This window comes from Chlorocebus sabaeus, chromosome 10, assembly GCF_047675955.1.
Source record: "Chlorocebus sabaeus isolate Y175 chromosome 10, mChlSab1.0.hap1, whole genome shotgun sequence".
NCBI lineage: Eukaryota > Metazoa > Chordata > Mammalia > Primates > Cercopithecidae > Chlorocebus > Chlorocebus sabaeus.
In genome coordinates, this window is record NC_132913.1 from 19977405 (window position 1) to 20001198 (window position 23794).

Genomic DNA, 23794 nt, shown 5'->3' on the forward strand with positions numbered 1-23794 from the left:
TCTTTCAGATGCATGAGCCTTGGAGACAGCGAGTGTGTGAGAGAAAGAATATGCCTTCACATAATAATTTTAAAATCTCATTTGTTTCTGTGAATACCCACGTGAGATAATAGGGCAGATTTAATATTCCTTCATTTTACAGATAAGAAAACCGAACCTTGGGAACTTGCCGAAGTCCCATAAGAAGTTAGTCAGAGAACTGGAATAAAAACACAGATTACTTCATTCTTGACCCCAAACTGCCTGCTAAATTTTACACAAATATGGATAGGACCCCAGAAAAGGCCAGATTACCTCAGATCAGCGTGGGAGGGCTGGCCTGCCTGTGTAAAGGCTATTTACGGACAGAGACCAATTCTCCCATCTCCACTCTGAGTAATGAATGCCACCCCTTCTGTGAGACTGCTGGTAAGAGCTGCCAAGCATAAGGATCTTCAAAAAGTCTTGTCTTTTTGAAGCAGTGCTGTTTACCCTGCGTATAATTATTATAACAATGAGAGCTTCCTGGCACATTAAATTATGTCTTATTTGGAGTCTCATCCCCCATGCAGACAGTGAAATCAAGAGCTGGGACGGCACCAAGAAGGGGCATTGCGACCTGACTGAATCTGGCTGTCCTCGTGTCCCCAGAGAGGTGCCTTTTATTATCTATTGGGGTTTCAAAGAGAGGGACATCTCCAAATACTACTCTAAAATCATGTGATTAATTCTTTTACAGTAAATTAAGCACTGAGTGAAATTGTCTCAGCCCTTGACTCTGCTGCCATGCTTCTCCACAACATGGTGGCCTGGTCTCGTGTTTTATGTAATTCAGAATCAACCTAATGGAGCTGTCCTGGTTGCCCTCCCCTGCCCCCACCACCTACTGCTTTGGAAGGATCCAAGGAGAAGCACACGCATGTTGAGTGGAGTATAAACTCCTTCCTTATGTGTAGTGCATTGAATTCAGGCTGTCCTTTTTATTCCTAACTGTGAGAGACTGGCGGGAAGGTAAGGCCCTTGGGATGAAAGATGAAGGTGTGTACCATCCCATAGAAATGGGCCCTGCCTCACACACCATTTTCCCTTTCTAGTTTTCCAGTGAAACCGGGCCTTCTCCACTCATCCCACCTCCCAGATTTCTACACAATTACTATATATGAGACGTGCCCATTGGAGCTGCCAAATGTGATTTTGCAGGCAGGTCTTATCTTTCTCCCTTGGTTGTAAGATAATTACAAGTAGAAAAGTTGGAAATTACAAGAAAGCAATTACTTTTCATTCAGGCCTGCAAAAATTGTGTTCTGCCAGTCACTGTGTGTGTTCTTATTTTTATATTTTGCTTCATATGAAAAAAAACTTTTTGAAATTAATTTTTAAAATGTTTCTTGACCAGCTCAGTAAAGATCGATTGACGTCTACTACCGTCCTTTAACATGAATATATGAAGAGTCTTATTTTGATGGAATCCCTCACAGATTTACAACAGTTAATACTGGAAAACACAAAATGTAATGTTACTCCTTACTAAGAGAGACCAATATATAGATAGAATTCTTCCCCCTTCTTGTTACAAAGGAATACGCTAAAGCGATTTAAAAGTATTAAGGTATTACTTTATATTTTTCATATTATTTTTAATTTATTCTTTACTGATGTGATTGGGTGGTACTTGGCCTCTGTGCTTTGGTTCCTGGCCTTTGGGGCCTCAGTTTAATTGTCAGAGGAAGCCCCATCACACCCACTGCCAGTGTGACCATGCAGTGTTCCAAAATTCTTCCCTGACTACTCTCACAGGATGGTCCTGTAATAATAGCAGACACTTCTCTCTTGCCTTTAAACAGAATCTGGCCAAAGCTCATCAAGGTATCCCCTCCTCCCTTTCAAGAAAGGATATTCAGTCCATGATTTCCTGACCCTTTAGGGATTCTATGAAGCATGCAATTTCAGTTTGCCAAGGCAAAACCTTCCACTGTGACAGCCCTCTTTGTCACTACACAGTCTGTTTTCTGTGGTTCCACCCAGATAGGTGGAAAACAGAAAGCTCATGGAGGAGTCTGCTGACACATTTGGGCTGTGGTGGTGTGTTTTCAACCTATCAGCCTGTTTTCTGCATGGTAGTATAGCTGGTGGATTTTATTGCTTTAGGACCATGTCAATCAGAGTAGATGAAGGAACATCATTGTCCATAAGTGACTGCATTTGCACTGAGGAAAAGAGAAACCAGCTCTGCAATTTGAAGGCCTCCTGCCCTTCTTAAAGCAGAAAGGAGTTGAGTCAAAGCGTTTCTTGTTTTCACAAACTGGCTGGTGGTTCCCCAGGGTCCTTTAGGAGCCGTTCGTTAAATCGCAGAAAGTTCTGTGCTAAGGCAGAGAAAATCCTGAAAAACAAAAGTGCTGGAAAATAGAGACCACACTGAGCAGTTAAGACAGAGATGTAGAGTGGGTATAAGCACTGATTCCACATGGGCAGTGATGTGAAGGTGCTAGCCAGCTCAGGACTCTCATGTTTAGCTTGTCCCATTTTATGCCTTCGGAGTAGTATTAGCACCTTGTTTTTGAAAGCAAGGGTACGTACTTAAACATATTTTAAATGCATTTTATTCCCAATGCTGGCTCAGCACTGCACACGTAATAGTTGTCTAAAAGAACCATAAAGTGGTATTATTTCCTATTTATAGATGAGAAATTTGCCATCAAGTTGCAAATACAGGACTGATTTCTCTTTCCGTACCACTCATTTGGCCTCAGAAATCTGCCTATGTCTGTCTTTGAAGCGGAAACCAAAATTCTTACCTAACTGGACAGCAGAGAATAATAAGTAAAGTGCTGTGGCTATTCTTTCCTCCCGTTCCTTCCCCCAGATAGGCAAATTCTAGACCCACTCAGTATCATACTTGAGACCCATTGCCCAAGATGAATCCTAATTTATACCAGATGAGCCCAAGCGAAGACTAAATGTGGAGGCCAGTACATGAAAGGAAACAGACTCCCTTCTTTTTAGTGCCCGTGGGCCCATAGGTGGACCACAGACTGGGCTGGAAACAAGAGAGCAAGGTTTCCCTTATTGCGCCACTGCAATCGTTGAGCACCATCTTTTCTCCTAGAGAGGTAAGGGTTTGGGAAGGAAGAGGCAGAGGTGAGCAGGCTTTGAGATTCTTAGCTTCCAAAGGTTTTTCAGAGCCCCACAAGGTTTGAGTGGGACACAGCAAGGACCACCCCCATACATATATACCTTGACCTTGGGTGGTTACTTGAGGTAAATGAGCCAAGGACTACAGAGACTTTAAATTGTTCTGAAATGTAAATTAGTTCAGCTACACAGCTGAAATTCACAGATTTGCATTTTAGAACTTACCTCTAGTCTTGGAATAAAAGAATTTTTCATCTTTGTTGAATTTTAGACTTCAGGAGCAAGCAGATGAGGTAGTTTCTTTTTGTCTCTCTCTCCTCTCTTTTTCTTTTTTGTTTGCTTTGCAATTCCTAAGTGAATGTGGTACTTAGGAGCAATATAAAAAGGAGGATGAATCAACTATAAAATACACCTTTTAAGTTTTACAACTCTGTTTTTATTTTGATTTTGATTAGAATACACACTTAGGTAGTCGTGGACTTTAAGCTTATTTGCTGGAAGCAGGTGGAAAGTGAAGGAATGTTCCGTGCCCAAGATCCATGTTTCCCACAAGTCCATAAGTGCCCTGTGGTTTGTGTGCCTGCCCTCTTTGTTTTTCTCACTCAGCCGGTATGTATTTACTGAGCACTCGTCCTCTGCCAGGCCTCTGCCGAGCCTACTGGTTCTGCCCTGGAGAAGTTCGCAGTTCCAGCCATCTGGGAACATCCAGTGACAGTACAGCCAACACAGGAAAATGGTTAAGGCACAGAGGAGACAGCAATGACCTTCACCTGGGTGGATCCAGGACTGCCTGCTTATAAAAGAAGAAGAGGCAGGAGTCTATCCAGAAGAAAAGGAGGGAGGAGGGAAGGGTCTTTTGGGCTTTGGCAGTGGCAGGCCAGGTGTGAGAGAGCAGGAGAGGTTTGGGAATGAGGGACAAGTTAAGTGTAGGCAGAGACCTTGAGCAGGTGGCAGAGGGAATAGTTGGGGTTAAAGCCGGAGAGCTTGCAGAAGCCCAGATTGTGAAGTACCTTGTGTGCAGTACTGGGAAGCCCTTTAGATAGGGGAACAAAACTTTGAGTTTTGGAAACTAGTGACAATAAGGAGGATGGGTTGAAGGAGTGAGAGCCTACAGACAATGTCTTAGCCCACAGCCTCTAGGAAGCAGGGCCTGAGACAAAGACTAAATTACCAGTGTTTTGCTGCAGAGGGTGTTGCAAACCCAGGGCAGCAACGATGAAGGAAAAGGGAAGTACAGGGTAACAGACGGTGTGCCTGACCATGTTGGCTCCTGCCTCACCAGGGGCCACAGAGACACAGCAGCACACTGGGCTACCTGGACTCTCCCCAAAGGCCTGCAAGGAGGAACTCTACCTTGGAATAGTCTGGAAGAGAGAAAGGAGGTGGGTTTTATTTGCCCTGCTCCTTCCTGTGTCCTGTTTGCCACCAACCTTGGTTCACCTCACAGAGATCTAAAGCCCCTGTAGTTCTGTGATGCTATTTAGGAAGAAGGGCTCCATCACCCCATCCCATGGTAAGATTATTCCCCATCTGACAGCACAGGGCAGCCTGGCTTGTGTGAGCACTGACTGAAAAAGAGAGGAGCAGGGGCAGTCTGAAAGCGCTCCTAAGGAGCATGTCACTGTTAAGACAACGAGCCCAGCCCAGACATTACAGTAACAGTTCATGCAGGAGGGGGCTGGCAGAGCAAATGGAGGTGACCTGTAGTGGAGGGAGGTTTACAAGATCTTCATTCTGTGCAGTTGACAGCCCCAGCCTCAACTTTTCTAGGAGTTACGTTACAGTAGCAGTAAAGGACTCTCTTGGCTGGTTCTGGTCAAGGCATACTCTATGGCCTTGTGTTTCTTAAATAAAAAACAAGATTCATTATTATATGTTTGTAAAACCGTGTAACAGGCCAGTTTCGATATTTGTGGGGAAAGAGGAGAAGCCGTTACAGGCTGAGTATACCTTAATCCAAAATGCTTGGGACAAGAAGTGTTTTTGATTTTGGATTTTTTCAGATTTGGGGATATTAGCAAATACTTAACTGGTTGAACATCCCTATTCCCGAAAATCTGAAGTTGAAAATGCTCCAGTGCTCAGCATTTTGGATGACCTGAGCTGTGGACCGAGACCCTGCCACTCTGTCCTGTTAGGCCTTCTCTGTAGGACTTAAATTTTTCTCTGCCCTCCATGGAGTGGGACACACACTTGCCTCTGGAGTCTGGTTTTGTTACCCTGGAGAGGGATTGACAGCAGTTCCCAGGGAGGAGTACTGCTGCGCAAGACTCACAGATGTTCACCACTGGAGGAGCCAACTTTGGGCTGAGCTACAGAATTTTTTTAATGACAAGTCATAAGATGCTGCATGAATGAGGGGAAATGATGTCCAGGAGAAATACGTATGTCTGCAGTGGCGAGCAGGGGTGTTAGTGGGGAGGATACTGCCATTCACCAAAGAACATTCCTATACCCTAATTCACCAGCTAAAAAGGAAGTTGGAGATCAAAGAGATACCTGCATCCTCATGTGTATTGCAGCACTGTCTACAATAGCCAAGATACAGAATCAGCCTGAGTGTCCATCGGCGGATGAATGGATAAGGAAAATGTGTACATACACAATGGAATGTGATTCAGCCATTTAAAAAAATTGCAGCAACATGGATGGAACTGGAGATCATTATGTTAAGTGAAATAAGCCAGGCACAGATGTGGAATGTTCTCACTCCTATGCAAGAGCTAAAAAGGTGGCCCTCATGGAGGTAGAAAATAGAATGATAGATACCAGAGGCTGGGAAAAGGGGTAGATGGGAATAAAGAGTGGTGAGTTAATGTACAAACATACAGTTGGATAGAAGGAATAAGTTGTAGTGTTCAATAGTAGACTAGGGTGACTATAGTTACCAACAGTATATTGTGTATTTCAGATTAGCTAGAAGAAAGGACTTGAAATGTTCCCAACACAAAGAAATGATAAATGTTTGAGGTGATGGATGCCCTAAATACCCTGATTTGATCATCACATGTAGTATGCATGTATTGAAATATCACATATACCCCATAAACATGTACAATTATGTATCAATTTAAAAATATTTTAAAATAAGTTGGGGAAAGCTTCTGATTCTCTGGTTCTGCATTCTCCCACTCCCCCTGCTGTGGACTTACAGGAGTGTTGCGTAGGTTGAATTGTTTTTCTAAAGCTTTCTCTCCAAGCTTTAAATATCTTATGACTGGTTCTGAACATGTACCTGCCTCCAGCTACGACCATAAACAGCTGAAGAGACACTGACAACACTGCTCATTGACTCCAGCATGCGTTCTCCTTTCCGTTTGTATCTCCTCCCCCGAAATGAGCTTAGGTAGATTTAAATTTTAATCAGTTAGATCAGTTGTTCTTAATGGGAATTTAAATTGAACTAGAGAATAAAAGCATTAGGGGGGCTGCTGGTTGCTTAGCTGGAACCTTTGGGCGACAGAGGTGGTTGCATGCTGTGATGTGATACTCAGTGTAAGCCCTTTTTGACTGCATCTCCAGAGATCTGTTGGTGATAAAGTTTTTGGAGCAGATATTTTCTTTGACCTTAGTCTCTTAAATTGGAGAAGGAGCCGGCCGGGCGCGGTGGCTCAAGCCTGTAATCCCAGCACTTTGGGAGGCCGAGACGGGCAGATCACGAGGTCAGGAGATCGAGACCATCCTGGCTAACCCGGTGAAACCCTGTCTCTACTAAAAAATACAAAAAAACTAGCCGGGCGAGGTGGCGGGCACCTGTAGTCTCAGCTACTTGGGAGGCTGAGGCAGGAGAATGGCGTAAACCCGGGAGGCGGAGCTTGCAGTGAGCCAAGATCCGGCCACTGCACTCCAGCCTGGGCAACAGAGCAAGACTCCGTCTCAAAAAAAAAAAAAAAAAAAAAAAATTGGAGAAGGAAAGCTTTCTAAGAAGTGATCTTGATCCAGTTCTTAGATCAGTGGGACATCCAGGTCTGTGGTGGTCACCTATGGTCACCTTCACCCTGGGCCTGGATGACCAAAGTAAGGAAGGGAAGGGGGAGTGTATGCTGGAAAATGTCTCTTACCTCTAACCCCCTCCCCACTTTGAGCCTTCCCATGCATAGCGGAAAGGCAGACAAGGACACCTTTAATTTTTAAAATCCTGAATATCCTGTATCTTAAACACAAAAGGTAAGAGTGTCTGTGAAGACAGAAGGGGATCCTTTGAGCCCCTTGATGGCAATAACTGAACCTTCAACCCTGGAGAAGAGGAGACCAATTTGATATTATGGAGGCAGAATATACAGAACTGTGTGACTAATTCAACATGTGTGTCCATGGAGCCTGAAGGGGACAGAACCACAGGTGCAAATCTGGTGTAGGTACTTGGCTGTGAGTTTGGTATGAAAGCCTTCTGGGGCACCTTTACCTGGAATAGATAGCGTGGTTCATCTTCACCAGGATTCTACTCAGAACTCTAACAAGTGGTAACAAGAGACCTGAGGTAGAAGTACCTAATTGTTACATCAATGTCAAAGGCTAAAGTTATACTTGAAACATTTTTTCCCCTCTAATCAGTTGTTGAGATTTTCACATTTGTGAAATTAGTAAATCCTTTCTGAAGGTAATCTCTAGTTTTGGATTTTACCATGCCTAAAAGTAAGTTCATATACTTTATTAGTCTTTACATATACCTCTTTATATTTGCCTGAACTTGCCCCCTTGTTGTACTTCAAGAAGCCCCAGCCTTTTCTGGGATTTAATGTCAATACATATGTAATCTAGTACCTTGTTACTTTCCCAGGCATTTAGTCTGGGAACCCTAATCTTGAGTGTGTCTACAGTGGATATTTTTCTCTAGGACAGGAACCAAATGGACTATTTACTGGTCTGCCCGGTAGGTCACCACAGACATAGCCTAGTGGTCTTTGGCCCATCTTCAGTAGTTGGCAACTGACTTTTTAGGCAAAATGCCTCCTTTTGTGTAAAGGAGAGATGCCTGTCCCCACCTGCAGCCCCCAATTCCTGCTTTAAGGCCAGCAAGCTGTCCCGAGAGGTCTCCTTGTAGATGAGTGAAATCCACCCAGAGAAACTCAAGTAAAAATATGGGGTGGGGTCTGGGAAGAGCTGCGTTTATTATAAGGATCCAGAGGGACCTGGGAATTTAGGATAGGGAACCACTGTGGGTGGGATCGGAACCAGAGCAGCTCTAGGCCCTAGTTTTTCTCCTCTGTCTCTCTGCTTTCTTTTCCCACTCTCCCTGGAAGTACTTATTCTCATTCTACTCCTCTTTTCTTTCTCTCTCTCTCTGTGTCATGCTTGCAGTGGTGATGTTTTGGTTGTAGTCACATTCTTGGGTCCCTCTTATTACCGACTGCCTGTGTCTTCCCCTCTCCTTTAGCCCTTACTTGGTTCTTTTCCCACCCAACCCACCAAAACTGGCAACCAGTTTCCTCAGAACTTGTTATCTGGCTTGTAATTGCCCAGACTTCAACGCTCAAATGACCTTTTTGCTCTAAAGCCAGTGGCCATCTGGCAGTAATCTCCCAGTATAAAGGATTCTGAGTTCCCAAGAGAGCATCTGGTTGGCTCCCCTTGCCTTCCTGAGCCTGCTACGTCATTCCCGGGCTGCTGGCCAGCCTAGGATTGGGTCCCCTCAGGTCAGACACACCCTGGGCCGGTTAGCAGCCAGCAGTGGGGGCAGGGTAACAGATACCCCTGCCTACTTAACAGGAGCTGTGGGTGGGGGCAGGAGTTACCAGATACATCTAGCACAATGAACCATATCCTAGAACCCTTCAAACTAACATATGCCAGGTAGGTGTAAGCGTCTGTACTAATTTAAAATTATACATTTCTAAGGTAATGAGTTCAGCATCTTGTGGCCATACCAGACATGGCATGGAATTAAACTTTCAGTCCCACTGTTCATTTTATTCATACATTAGGGTGGCAAGGATGGTCTTGCTCATTGCAAACAAAGTCATCCTGGTGCGTGAGATGAAGAATGTGGGCTGTGCAGTTTTCCCAGTCGTGAAGACTTTTGATACATCACTTGAAATGTTTCCCCTGAAGTGGAGGGTCTTTGGTAATATCACCAGGGCAGTGAATGGCAGAGACCAGATCATGAATTGCTTCATTTACAGACTGCCTTCTGGCTTCCCTGCCCTCTGGCTGCTGATACCACACCCCGTGTCCCTTGTGGTCTTAAGTCACAAAACCAGCTATTAGATTTGCCTGGAGTGTCTGAAAACAGGCTTAGAATGAGGAAACCTTGTCCTACTTTTATACAACTGGAAAACATTACAGAACTTGACTTTTTGAAAATTTCCCAAAAAAAGGAAAAGAAAAACCCACAAACCCCAGCTTGTACAGTTTAGTTACAGGGAAACCCAGAGATAGAAAAAGTGAACTTGCTTCCACTTCACAAGTAGTTTTGCTTTAGAAAATGTGCCTCAAAATTCAGTGCCTACAAATACAAGAAAAGGGGTTTGGTTTTGCTTCTAATACTGTAAGTAAAACTACTCTTGAATGTTTTGGAGCTCATCAAAATTGACATTTATTCTCTTTTTCTACTTTTATCTACCTGAGTATTCTTATTATCTTTCCAGCTGTGAGAAACTCTCATCTTCCCATGATCCCGATTTAGGTGGGATCCAGTTCTGACAACATGAGTTAATCATCACTAGAAACATTGGCAGGAGCTGGGGATGTTTGTATTCCTCTGGGACAGCTTAGCATCTCTGGGTAAATATTCCAGTCCAACTGACTGCCTTCCCCAGGCTGTCCTTCCCCAAACTTCCTCTCATAGAGGTAGGAAGAGCCAAAAGCAACTGTTAGGTCCCTGGTAATTTACAAAGCAAGGATGATACTTCAAAACAGTTGGCTATATAATGTATTTCTTCTTGCAAAATTATACAGTTGGTATTCAGTAATATGTTGACGTATAATGTATTTCTTCTTACATAATTATGTAATGGCCATATGACTGTTTATGTCCTCAAAGTCCAACCAGATTACCTTTTTTTTTTTTTAATACTTTAAGTTCTAGGGTACATGTGCACAACGTGCAGGTTTGTTACATATGTATACATGTGCCATGTTGGTGTGCTGCACCCATTAACTCGTCATTTACATTAGGTATATCTCCTAATGCTATCCCTCCCCACCCCCTCCCCACAATAGGACCCAGTGTGTGATGTTCCTCTTCCTGTGTCCAAGTGGTCTCATTGTTCAATTCCCACCTATGAGTGAGAACATGCGGTATTTGGTTTTCTGTTCTTGAGATAGTTTGCTGAGAATGATGGTTTCCAGCTGCATCCATGTCCCTACAAAGGACGTGAACTTATCCTTTTTTATGGCTGCATAGCATTCCATGGTGTATATGTGCCACATTTTCTTAATCCAGTCTGTCACTGATGGACATTTGGGTTGGTTCCAAGTCTTTGCTATTGTGAATAGTGCTGCAATAAACATACGTGTGCATGTGTCTTTATAGCAGCATGACTTAAAATCCTTTGGGTATATCCCCGGTAATGGGATGGCTGGCTCAAATGGTATTTCTAGTTCTAGATCCTTGAGGAATCGCCACACTGTTTTCCACAATGGTTGAACTAGTTTACAATCCCACCAACAGTGTAAAAGTGTTCCTATTTCTCCACATCCTCTCCAGCACCTGTTGTTTCCTGACTTTTGAATGATCGCCATTCTAACTGGTGTGAGATGGTATCTCATTGTGGTTTTGATTTGCGTTTCTCTGATGGCCAGTGATGATGAACATTTTTTCATGTGTCTGTTGGCTGTATGAATGTCTTCTTTTGAGAAGTGTCTGTTCATATCCTTTGCCCACTTTTGATGGGGTTGTTTTCTTCTTGTACATTTGATTGAGTTCTTTAGAGGTTCTGGATATTAGCCCTTTGTCAGATGAGTAGATTGCGAAACTTTTCTCCCATTCTGTAGGTTGCCTGTTCACTCTGATGGTAACTTCTTTTGCTGTGCAGAAGCTCTTTAGTTTAATTAGATCCCATTTGTCAATTCAGATTACTTTTAAAAGAAATTTTAGCAGTTTGATTGCCAAATTCCTGTGATCTGCATGTTAAGAATTCTGTGACCTCTAGTCTTAGAAGTTCTGGTCCATGACATAGGTTGTTATGCAAATGAAAGACAAAGAGAAATGTCTTCTGCTTGTTCTCCTCTTCAGAATAAGAAGATCTACTTGGACATTATTCACACATACATGGAAGTGCATGCAACTGTTTATGGCTCCAGCACAAAGAATATTCCCAGTTACGTGAAAAACCATGGTATCCTCAGTGGACGAGACCTGCAGTTTCTTCTTCGAGAAACCAAGGTAAAAATTCACCAGGAATGTGGTGTTCAGGTTAATGCCATTGGCTGTGAAAATGTGATCAGAATATTTCATGCTCGTTTTTTCAATGCTGCAATAAACTCTTTTGGCTATTTTGGGGCAGCAGTTTGCTAGACCAGTGGCAGCTGAAAAGTTAGTGAATTGTGGAATGAGATTGCTACGTTTGTCCATTGATTTATTCAAAAATCGTATTTACTCAGTGTTAAGTGTCAAGCAAGGGGCTAGGGATAAGGCTGCAAATGGAAAAGGTAAGGCCCTGCCTGGAAGGACAGACCTTCTAATACAGCAGCAGCTTTCATAGTAAGGCAGGGGTGCTGAACTCTCCCCCAACCCAGTCATCACTATTCGAGGAGTGGGTTTCCCAACCAGCTTTTCCTCATACCTCCTTGTTCACCAAGTACGCATTGGACAGTGAAGAAGTTCAGATGAGGGCAAAGTCCCTGTGGGCTCGGGAAGCAGAGCAAGCATCAGGAGAGATGCAAGAGACGAAAGATTGATGGAGTGTAGACACACCTGGCATGTGGGCCAGACAGGAGTTCGAGTCAGGTGGTGGAGGCACAGATGGCATATTCAGGAAGGAGCTAGAAGCCAACCCAGCTAGTCTAAGTGTTGAAAAATAGTGGAGGTAAAATTGGATGAGGGGATGTGAGGGTCTGATTGGCACAGATGGAGGCAGAGTTCAGACCGTGTGGTGGAAGTAGCCAGGCAAGCCCCTGAGGATCGTTTTGCTCAGCAGTAGCATGATGACCTGTTGCTTTGACACTGTAGGGAAGTCCACCCAGTGGTCTGTGTTCTTTCTGTAATTCTGCCATGGAAGTACCAAATGAAGTTCAGGAACTTGTGAAGAAACCAAAGTTTGGCCTTGAAGGGTTGACTGGCGCTTCAGTGTATTAGATAAACTCCCTCAGGTTTATTAATAAGTTTTCGTTCATGAATTTCACAAATATTTATTGAGTAGCTGCCATGTGCTAGGCATTGTACAAGGGTTGCAAGTGTGAAGAAGGCACATGGATCTCTCTCGTGGTATGTCCTAAGCACAAGGAAGCTTATTGTCAGTAGTGGATTTCTCAGCTCTCGTCTCTGGCTTGCTTTGTTTTCATGTTCAAGGTAGGGGAGAGAGGTTGAGCAGGTGGACTTCTATGGCATAATCTCGATTGCCCAATCATCATGTGATACTGCATTTATAAATGTGTATTCATATATGCTAGCCTCTTTGATTCTTACAACAGCCTTAAGAGGTAGATAGAGCAGGTATTATTGTTAACTTTGTTTTGAACATGAGGAAATAGGCTAGAGACTTTGACTTGCCCACAGTAAGCCAGGGTCATCTTGGAGGTGGCCCTAACTCATGATTTTTTTAATTGCAAATTAAGGCTCTGCTAGCCCCTTGATGTACTGTCCTCATAAACACTCAAACTTAAGAACGCTTAGTGGACACCCACTAGCCAAAAGAATGTATATTTGCTCTTTGCCTCAGTTTCTCCACCTGTAAATGTATTTGATCCTTTCTATGTCCAAGGCATTTGTATGATGCCACAAATAAAATAATTTGACAAATTCTTTAGCTTATTGGGCAAAGACCTGGTTTCTTTTAAGATTTTATTTCCTTCCAAGGTCATCTGTAGTCTGATGACTGTTTTTGATTATCCAGGAGTGAAGTGTGTTCTCTAGTTTTCACTCTTTGCTTTCCATCACCTTCTGTCTTAGGCTGACATTTTAGAATCATCAGAATGCCTGGGCCCTTTAACGGCAGTGCTATTTTTGCCATTTGCCTCATTTTACTTTTTTTCACATCAGATTGTGGAAAGAGCTCAAGCTCCTTTAAAAAACATTTGGCAGAGCTGGTTCTCAGCAGCATGTCATTACTGTCTCGCACACTTTTATTAACCCAACCTCATGAATGTCTCTCTCAGCTTTGCGAATTTTAGAAGAACCCTTACTTACCTACCATCCATTACCCTGTCAGGGAGTAGGAAATAGGCCAAAATGGAGATCACTGATGTCCAGGGGAGGACAAGAAAAGAGGCAGGGAAGGCCAAGATGTCCAAGTTTGCTTAATGAGCAAGGATTGCAGCCTCAGTTAAAGAGCATGAGGGGTATATGTTCATCCTTGAAAAACTGGGACCCAGTGTAGAGGATGTCACTGATCCCATTACCTATTGCCTTTTCCTTGAGTAGAGTATATTAAAATATTCTGAGTGGAATCATGGCTCAGATATTTGGCAAATATGACAAGGATGGGGCAGCATATCGCTGAGGCTCCCCTCACACCCGGCACATGGCCACAGGCTCCAAAATGTGTGAACCTTCGGCTTTGAAATAATGACATGAAAGACCAGTCAGGCTTTGCATCTATAACCCTTTCTGTCTCTGACTCCTTTCTCTGTGTCTCTGAGCAATTTAAAAGTGATTTATTCCAATCCACGTTGGAAATGGGGAACTGGAGCTGCTAAGAAGCAAATGTCTGCAGCATGAATGGGATTCACACACTTCTTGGACTTCTTACTGGTGCGAGAAGCAAGGCTGATCTCCTCAAGAGGGTTAGAGACAGAGATGATTGATGCTTGATCAGCTTCTGACTCATTGTTTTTCTTTACAAGCCATCTGTGAATCTCTGCATCAAACTTAGGAAACCCTCTGCTCAGCAGAATTTTGTCCAGGCGTGCCATTAGGGGTGCAAGTGTCATTAGTAGCCTCTTGCTTCAGGGGACCTGTGAAGATGGAAGGAATTGAATATAACACTATTTATGGGGCTAAAAGAGCCAGGAAGTTGTTGGAATCTAGCAGACTTTTCTAATTGGGGTATAAATTTGAATGAATGAATTACTTATCACAGGACCACAGCCGAGTCATTCAGTCCAGCAAACCCCAGGAGTACAGTTTAAGCCAGCAAATCAGGACTCACTAGGGTGGCATGTTTTTATTTTTGGTTTAAATCTCCATCTCTTTTAAAGTGGCTTCTTTCTTCATCTTCCTGGTTTTAACCTCTTCATGTCCACCTCCCCTAGTCTTCCCTATTTCATATATGATACTGAATAGTGCATTTGCATCTGCAACTCACTGAATGGTTTGTGAGCTGGACCAGTACCGTCCTTTCTGCAGTTGAAAACAAATTCCGGCTGTGGGGAAAAAAACAGGCAAAGCTGCAGCTTCCACACGTGCTGTCGCTGTACCCCTTCTGTACCCAGACCTCCAGTCATTCACCTCTCCTAGACTTAGCTGGGTCATGACAGTCCTGTTTCCCCATCATGTCAGCTTATCAGTTTACCTGTGGGGCTCACCTAGGAACCTGGGCAGGCCTGGCAAATATTGCTCCCTCTGACTCATCTTATCCTCATGAATGACTGTGCCACCCTGCCCCCCACTAACTATGTCTCTTCTTACTGAGCTTGGATGTGTCACAAAACCTGTCTGAGGCGGGTGCGGTGCAGTAGCTCACACCTATAATCTTAGTACTTTGGGAGAGGCCAAGGCGGGCAAATTGCTTGAGCCGAGGAGTTCCAGACCAGCCTGGGCAACATGCAAAACCCCATTTCTACAAAAAATGCCCAAAAAATTAGCTGTACCTGGTATCATTCACCTGTAGTTCTAGATTTTCAGGAAGCTGAAATGGGAAGATCACTTGAGTCCAGGAGGCTGAGGTTGTGGTGAGCTGAGGACACCTGCACTCCAGCCTGAGTGACAGAGGGAGACCCTGTCTTTAAAAAAGGCTGTCTGAAAAACCCAGGGCTTGAGGCAGCAGACTCTCATGCAGCTACATGAGGGCCAAGGGCCTTTGCTTGTTCTATCCACAGGTGCATTCACAGTGCTGGTTTATAAAAGGCATTTAGATGATTGTATAAAGAAGGAAAGAAAGAGCCAAAATGAAACACATTGACCATCTGGGATCCCTGAGATTTCCTCCTGTTGTCATATACGCTGCGTCTAGATCTCTTAGATCTCCCGAGCTAGGGACACTACCCTTCTTATACCCCATGCCTGCCTGTCTGTGATGTTGCTTATATCTGCAGGCCCTGTGAGTGATAGCCCAAGAGCTTACTTCCTTAGGGGGAGCAGTCCTTCTATTTCTGTTACAGATACTGGTTCCCATTTGCCCTCAGGCAGCCAACTGAGGCAGGTTTCATCCTAGTGAGCATATTTCAAATCATTCCCATGCCATCTAGATGGGGAAAAAAATTGAATGAATACATCCATGCCTCCTTCCTTCCCCCTTATCCATACATGTATGTAGACTGAGGAGTATACAGAGGTATGAGTCAGTAACCCTGTCTGACTTTCAGAGCGAAAGTGCATCCCCACACTCAAATAAATACAACATGTTCAACCTCTGTGCACAGAGACACTTGATTGCTGGAAAGATCCAGTCTCATAGTATTTATTCTTTTGCTCTTTCATCCAGCAAGTAAGTATAATATTAAGTACTAGATATATTCTAGGCCTCAGTCTAGCCATTCTAGAGACAGTGATGACTCAAGCAGTTTTGCCAACAAGGAGCGTACAGGTGTGCTGGAAGAGGAAAGCAGGTAACTGTAACAATGTGGATAGTACACAGGTAGAACTAGTCATAATATGAAATAATGATACCAACATAAAACTTTACTGTCACGCTGAGTGGGGCCAACAGTTCAGTTGTGTAAAATGTGGTTCTGTGACTTGTGAAATCAATGTAGTGGATGGGGCAGTCCCATTCAGAGGACAGGAGCCACTGTCAGTCACAGTTTAACACCTCCATGCTATTGCGGTGCACCTGCGTATGGGATTTACCGTAACAGTAACAGCCGTTATCTCTCCCCTCTACCATGTGCTAGGCCCTATGCTAAGCCCTTTCTGTGTATTCTCTCTTTTCATCACAGAAATCCAGTAATCTTGGTACTGTTATAAACAGTACCATTTTAATGAAGCAGTCACTGAGGCTCCAGTCGTGAATAAGCCTGTTTTGCTGCCTCCGTGTTGGCAGCTGAGGGGTTGTCCTGGTGTAGAATTTGGGTGAGAGAGGCATGGTCAGGAAAGGGCCCTCCCAGGAGGTGATGCCTGAGTAGACTTTTAACGGTGAGCACTTGAGGCTGGCCTAGCTGAACACGTTCAGCATCTACAGGTTTAAATTTATGCAAATACTCTTTTACTCCCCCATCTCCAAATTAATAAATTTACAATGTGAATTGTAATGTGTTTGATTTTATATTGGGGCTTTCAGATGACCGAAACTCAGGAACTTTTTATCCTGATGCTGTTGTTTGTGGTTTGGGTTTTTGTTTCTGAAAGGGTATTTAGGTAGCTGAACATAATCAGCCGGCTGGTCTTCAGGAAATAGTCTTTGGTTTAGCAGCAGACTTTGACAAAAGTCTGCTTTGGGCATGTAAACATGCTTCGTGGATCTTCTTTTCTTAGCCTCTGTGGCCCTTCCAGCTCTTCCCTAGAGAGTCTTCAGGTCATGTGAGTCAGGGGCTTGTGGAGCCCTTGGGAGGATAGAGCCAGCCTGGACGGGAGAGAGTTTGGCCACTGTTTATCCCTTCCTTAAGCATCAGGTACCTGAAAGAAGGCAGATGGCCAGAGAAGGGTCCCTTTGGGCTACATAAAAGCATCACATTTTGGGAAAATTGTTTTCTTCATACCCAGCCCTTGTCTCGGTTATTTTTAAGATATAAAAGGGATGCCTATTACCAGAAACATTAATGTAATGATTCCCAGTCATTGTATAAAAATAAGCAAACTTAGCAATAGCGTGTGACTCGTGGGACTGGCTTATGTGGCATTCACTGTAAACCATATCATCTCTTATCTCTCTCTTCTGATGAATGTCCCTCCCCCTTTTTTAGTACAGATACTTTATGAAACAATAAGAACTCATACATGCAGGTGCTGAGCATCTTGTAAACCCACAAACATAACTCCTGCATACCTAAACTCTGTCTAAATGATACAGGGCCTTAATATGCAGCTGTGTGAAGTTACATATGGATTTGAATTTGAGTGACTGATTATCCAACACTTACTAAGCGCCAAGACTTGGAATGAATCCTTTCCATGTACTATCTCATGTAATCCTCACAGCAACCCCATGAAATAAAGTAGTATTATTTTATACATGAAAAGACTGAGGTTTAGCAAGCTTGTTACCTGGACTAAGGCCCTATAAATAGAATAGATTTATAAATGGGCCTTAAAGAATCCATAGACAGAAGCATCTAGCAATTTGTCACAGTTACTAACCTAGACAACAATGGAGCCAGGCCTGTGAAGCCTACAGTCTGACTCCAGAACCTGTGCTGTAAGTTAACACATTGTTCTGGGCACTTTGTGCCAATAATGGATTCATCAATTCATTTGGTGAACTGGGAGTGGTTCATTGCTCAGTTTCCCTCTAGAGTCACCATGCCAACTCCACTAATTAAAACTGGCCAGAAAAGTGTGTGTTGTGTGTGTGTTTCCTATTTAGGATTATCCTCAATGTTCCGCATCAAGAGTGAAACTGACCAAGCCCATGGATAAGAACCCCCTTTATCCATGTTTAAAGGATTCTTTAAGTACTCCACTTAGCAGTTTAAAACAATTGTGTATTCTTTCACAGAGTGGGAAAAATCTGAGTGGTTTTACTAGACCCTTTATGGATATGTAGGAACGTCCCAATCCTATACTGTGAAGAAAACGTATGGTGCTTCATCTGTTCTCTCTGCTTAGCATTAATTCAAAAATTTAATCCTAGATCCCACAATCCCTCTATGTAGAAATTCTCACTGATGGAGCTGGAGTTGCAGCCATGGAGATATTTTGTCATCTGGAATATCCTCATTAGATTCTGGGCTTCTGAAGGCCAGGTGAAGTATAAATAAAATATGGCCAGTTTTCTCCAGCAGAGTTAAGCCTTGGCACTTGAGAACATTCTGGCAGTGTGTCTCTTGCCTCCTTGCTAAGGAAATTGGTAAGCAGGCAGAATAGCAGGGAATTAGGGGAAAAGCAGTTCAGTGTGATTAAGGTGCCAATGTGTTGCAAAACCATAAGTGCAAGGAAGTTTACAGAGTGCTGTTTGGTGGTGATGAACTCTCTCCGCCTGTTGTGTTTTCATTCAAACCTCAGATGTGCTATTTGACCTTAATACATCTGCTCCATTGTAATGTCACAGGTAATAAGCACACAGGAAGCAAGAAAAAAATTGCTTATTGACTGAAGTGACAAAATAACTGTTATTTTGGTGTTTCCAAATAATGTATTTCCTACAGTCCTACTTGTGTGACAAAAACACTCATTGCCAGGAAATTATGTTGTATTTGCTTAGGCTTCATTCTAAACATATGAGACTTGGAAGAGTTAACCTAAAGTTTTTATTTTATGTGTACTGAGATATTCTGGTGCCCACAGGGCAGAAGAGATGGTTCATATTGTTATTCAGATATAATTAAACCTAGGTCACATTCAAGTCCATTAAGCAACAGCCTCATCCTTTTAATTAATGGGTTCAGATTGGTTGGTCTAAAGAAGCTAATTAAATTTTTCCCAAGATTTTCTGTTTAAATAGACAAACATTGTGCTGCTTACATTTCCTCCAGAGTTGTTCTTTGAAATTTAGAGTTGATGAAGGTATCCACACTTTATGGCAGGCCCTGATTTTCAGAGGCCAGGAAGCACTGTGGATTATCTGACTAAACCTGCAGAGATCCTGATCTGCATCTTCTAGCACTTTTCTCCTCAGTCAGAAAGATCTGGACTCCCTGTGCTATCTTACGTCTAACCATGGCCTGACAGAGGTCATTTGTTGTCCACTGGAGAGCCAGCACATCCTCTCCAGAGTCTGATAGGAGAGGGCAAATCACAGAGATCACAAGTCTGATGGATAACAACCCTGGATTCTTCATATTCCATAAAGCTGGGATATCGTGGGACTAGTACATCCCACTGTTTCCCTCCATTTCATCTGCAGCAGTCAGATCTCCCCTACCCATGAGCCACATGCCCAGGCCACACCCTATAGTTAGAAGTTCTCTCTGACAATCTGCTTTCTGTTAGCTGTGTAATAAGAGTAAGATGCAGAGCAGGAGCTTCCTAATTGTAGTAGAACTTTCCCTTTATCCTACAGCTTCCAGGCTCCTGGCTACCACGTTTTCCTCACCACCACCCCCACCCGTGACCTCCCGTGGTTCTGCTGCCCAAGGGGGAAATGACCCAGCCAGTATTAGGGGCTCTGCTGACCTCTCAAAGCTTCTTTTCTTCCCAGCTCCATGCCCTGTGGACGTCTCTGGTATTGTGATCACGCAGTTTGCAGGAAATGAAAGTTTATTCTTTCAAAAAACCAAAAAGATTGAGTACCCTATTGTGTGCAAAACAAAAGTAAATACGTCCAGAAAACCTGAGATGTTAGTGCTTTGCCCCAGAATTCCTTCAGGAGCTACCTGGTTCTCCAGTATGTCACTCATGGGCTGTGCTCAGGGTTGGCCGCACCCTCCACCACCAGCTGAACCTTTCTAAACGATCAATTAGAGCAGCTGCAAAGCTGGTGAGGAGGGGATTGCTGTGAAAAGACCTAGGGAAAAAGAGAATCAAGCTTGTAGCTAAATCTATTTGAGCCATCTCCTTTATTCTCAACGCCTGGCCTTGTGGTGGGTGATGCTCTGTGTGATGGCAGAAGGAAAGGACGCCCTGGGGCCCAGTTATCTTTTCTCACTTAATGTGCCCCTGGGGGCTGGAACAGAACCGGCTCTTTGATGTGGGTAAGGAGGACACAGCTTCATCAAGCCCAGTCCTGGATCCTGCCCATCAACAACCTGCAGTTATCCAGCAGTGCGAAAGGCACTCACTGTGACAGCATGTGCCGAGGCATTTCTGGGAGCAGTTATTTCATTTTTGTACCCAGGAAATCAGCACCACTGAACTGCAGTTTGTCCCCTTTGTCATCGTGGCTTCCAGCTGCTGTGGTTGCTCTGAGAACTCTGAGAGCAAATTGTTGCTGCCATCTATGGTCTGTCTTGGGGGAAGCACATGGTTTGCCTGCTGGAGAGGGAAGCAGCTGCTTTGCAAATTCGTCAACACAGCACAGTCTCTCCCCTGTGAGGGTAAAATCAACACCAAGATGTTGGTGTCCCCAGTGTAAACCCCATTATGAAAACCTGTGTTTACTGACCTACCATCATTTTAAAGCAGTTCCATTTGAACTGCAATCAAACCTCCAAGTGACCTTTCTGTCCCTCCGCCCAGCATTCCTGAAAGAGCCTGTTGTTTCTTTGGTTCAATGAAGAAACCTTCTGTGTAGTTAAGCAAGTGTTTTTCCAGTCATGTCTCCTGGTGAGTTACAGAAAGATTATTGTTGGGTCGTGGTGGTTTTTTTAATACTCCAACCTGCCTACCCCCTGATACCCCTGGACACTTAATTTTTTACTTCCTTTAGTGGAGGAGAGCATAGTGAGTTGAGCAGCTTTGTGGGGCCTTTAAAATTTTGTAGTTTTTCAGATCCTGGTGTAAGCTGAATTCTCTCTGCCTCACCCCCCAGGGCCTGGGAGCCTTCCAAAGTGAGATGTCCACTCGGGAATGGGCCACAGAATCGCCGCCTGCAAGCTGGGAATGCCTGTCCTGCCTGATGGCCCTGCCTGATGTGTTCATATGCTGTATGGTTTTCTGTCTTACAGTTATTTGTTGGACTTGGGTTCCCTTATGAGGGCCCAGCTCCCCTGGAGGCTATCGCAAATGGATGTGCTTTTCTGAATCCCAAGTTCAACCCACCCAAAAGCAGCAAAAACACAGACTTTTTCATTGGCAAGCCAACTCTGAGAGAGGTAAGCATCTATCAAAATTATTCCACTTTGAATAATATGAATAATAGCTATTTATTGAGTGCTAATGTGGGCATTAACTTCATTTAACATGGTTGGATGAGAGGCTGAGGGTGTGGAGGCTCAGAGAGACAAATGACCCGGTCACGTCACCTTGCGAGTTAGGGGCAGGATTTGAATCTACTTCTGCCTTCAGCAAGTAAGGGATCTTTGCACTCTACCCCCACTCTAGCTTATTGTAAACTCAGACATTCTAGCCTTCTGATTATAGCTGAACTCTGATTTTCTGAATGTTTGAAGTTTAGGGAGTGAGATCAACTGGTTAGTACATATTTGTGAAGAATCTGCTCCCCATGATGGGCTTTGGAGAATAAAAAGTGGACTGTGGGAGTTTGCAGAGAACCATCAGCCTCAGTATACCATATGTATCATGGATAATTGGAGTAATTTTTTTTCACCCACCATTCCAAGAAGTAATCCTGCCATTGCTAGAACCATTTGCAGAAACCTCATTTGAATTCCCTTCAGAGATCCTGTTGAAAATCTGCAGTGTGTGATGAATCACCATTAAGGATAGTCAGATTTGATTTAGGGCAATAAACAAAAGTCTTTTACCTGTGAGTGATCAAACTGGGTGTTTCTGCATCTGCTCAGAAATAGGTGTGTGCAAGAAATCATAAGATAGATTTTCTGATTATTTCTGTGTAGTTAGTAGTAAGTGGCTCTGCAGGCAGCTTATGAAGGGAAGTCATAGCAGCATCCTCGTCATTCAGGGCCTTGGGGGGATTACATTGATTAGCATCCCTCCCATGGCATATCAATGTAGAAGGACAGTTTATAAAACATACATTTTTCAATTCTGCTTTTAAACCCTTCTGAGTCATTTTCTCTCCCATGTAGTATATAAGATGCATTCTCAATGATTATTTTTTATTGATCAGTCAGAAACCTTGACAATTGATAGAACTGATTATTTTGAGAGTTCTTTTTCTCTGACCCTTCCTGTCATTGGTGAAATGGCCAAAGGAGAGAGAAGATCAATAATATCCATAGTTTATCTATAAAAGGTTAATCTGTGGCCCAGATAACCTCTGACAAGGGTTACGTGTGTGCGCGCGGGTGAGTGTGGTTTTTTTTTCCCCCCCTTCTGCTAGAATAATAAATTTGAATTCTTCATTTGGGGAGTGGTTTTGTATTCAGAGGTCAGTTTGTTCATTTATAACTCAGCAGAACTTAATGTACATATCTGTGTGCTAGGTGCTGTTGGAAGTGCTAGGACACAGAGACCGGGGAAATTCAGTCTGCCATGAACCTATTCTTTTGAAAAGTTTAAAAAGATGCTGCCTAGCAGTGAAAATATCTGTTTAGGAATCTCTGCTTTAGCAGGTGACTGACTTCTTTGAAACTTCGGAGTTTGGGGTGGAAAAGAAACTAGTAAATCATCCCTTGAGTTTTTTGACAAAAAATATATTTAAGGTGTACACCTTGATGTTTTGATAAATACACACATTGTGAAATAGTCATTACAGTCAAGCTAATCTATCACCTTACATACTAAATAGATTTTTTTTCCCATGGTAAAAACACTTAAGATCTCCTTTTTTGGCAAATTTCAAGTATGCAATACAGTATTGTTAACTGCGGTCATAATGCTGCACAGTAGCTCTCCAGGACTTAACTCAACTTGTATAACTGAAACTTTGACCAACATCTCCCCATATCCCCATGCACCAGTCTCTGGGAATCACGAATGTATTCTCTGCTTCTGTGAGTTCAACCGTTTTACTGTGAGTTGAACTGTGAGTTCAACTAGGCTGGTCTGCATGTGGAATCATACAGAATTTTCCTTCTGTGCCTGGCTTATTTTACTTAGCATAACATTTTCCACATTCGTCCATGTTGCTGCCAGTGATGGGATTTCCTTCTTTTGCAGGCTAAATATTTCATGTGCACATAATTTATCCATTCAGCCACTGAAGGCCACTTAGTTTGTTGCCATATCTTGACTATTATGAATAATGCTGCAGTATACATGGGAGTGCAGATACCACGTTAACATAGTGATTTTAATTACTTTGGATATATACCCAACAGTGGGATTGCTGGATTATGTGAAGTTATATTTCTTATTTTTTGAGGAACCTCCATTTTCTTTTTCATTGATGGCTGTAACACATTACATTTTCACCAGCAGGGTACCAAGGTTCCCTTTTTACCACATTCTTGCCAGACACTTGTTATCTTTTGTCTTTTTGATAAAAGCCATTTTAACAAGCATGAGGTGATATCTCCTTGTGGTTTCGATTTGCATCTCCCTGATGAGGAATGATGTTGAGCACCTTTTCATGTATTTGTTTGCCTTGTGTATGTCTTCTTTTGAGAAATGTCTTCAGGTTATTTGCCTATATTTTAATTTGCTTGGTTGGGTTTTCTTGCAGTTGAGTTGTAGGAGTTCCTTGCATAGTCTGGGAATTAACCGCTTATTAAATATGTGGTTGGCAGGTATTCCGTAGGTTGCCTTTTCACTCTGTGGATTGTTACCTTTGCTGTGCAGAAGCTCTTTAGTTTGATACAATCTCAG

The 23794-nt window shown here is 43.2% G+C and overlaps 1 protein-coding gene across 3 annotated transcripts in view; it reads left to right on the forward strand.

Annotated features, from left to right (window-relative positions):
• Positions 1-23794, forward strand: part of MGAT5 (alpha-1,6-mannosylglycoprotein 6-beta-N-acetylglucosaminyltransferase) — a 328044-nt gene that overhangs the window by 270746 nt on the left and 33504 nt on the right. For all 3 annotated transcript variants that reach the window (XM_007964794.3, XM_007964792.3, XM_007964797.3), the window contains exons 12-13: positions 11288-11437; positions 21070-21216. In XM_007964794.3, coding sequence (XP_007962985.1) covers positions 11288-11437; positions 21070-21216 — 297 coding nt within the window. The remainder of the gene's footprint in view (positions 1-11287; positions 11438-21069; positions 21217-23794) is intronic.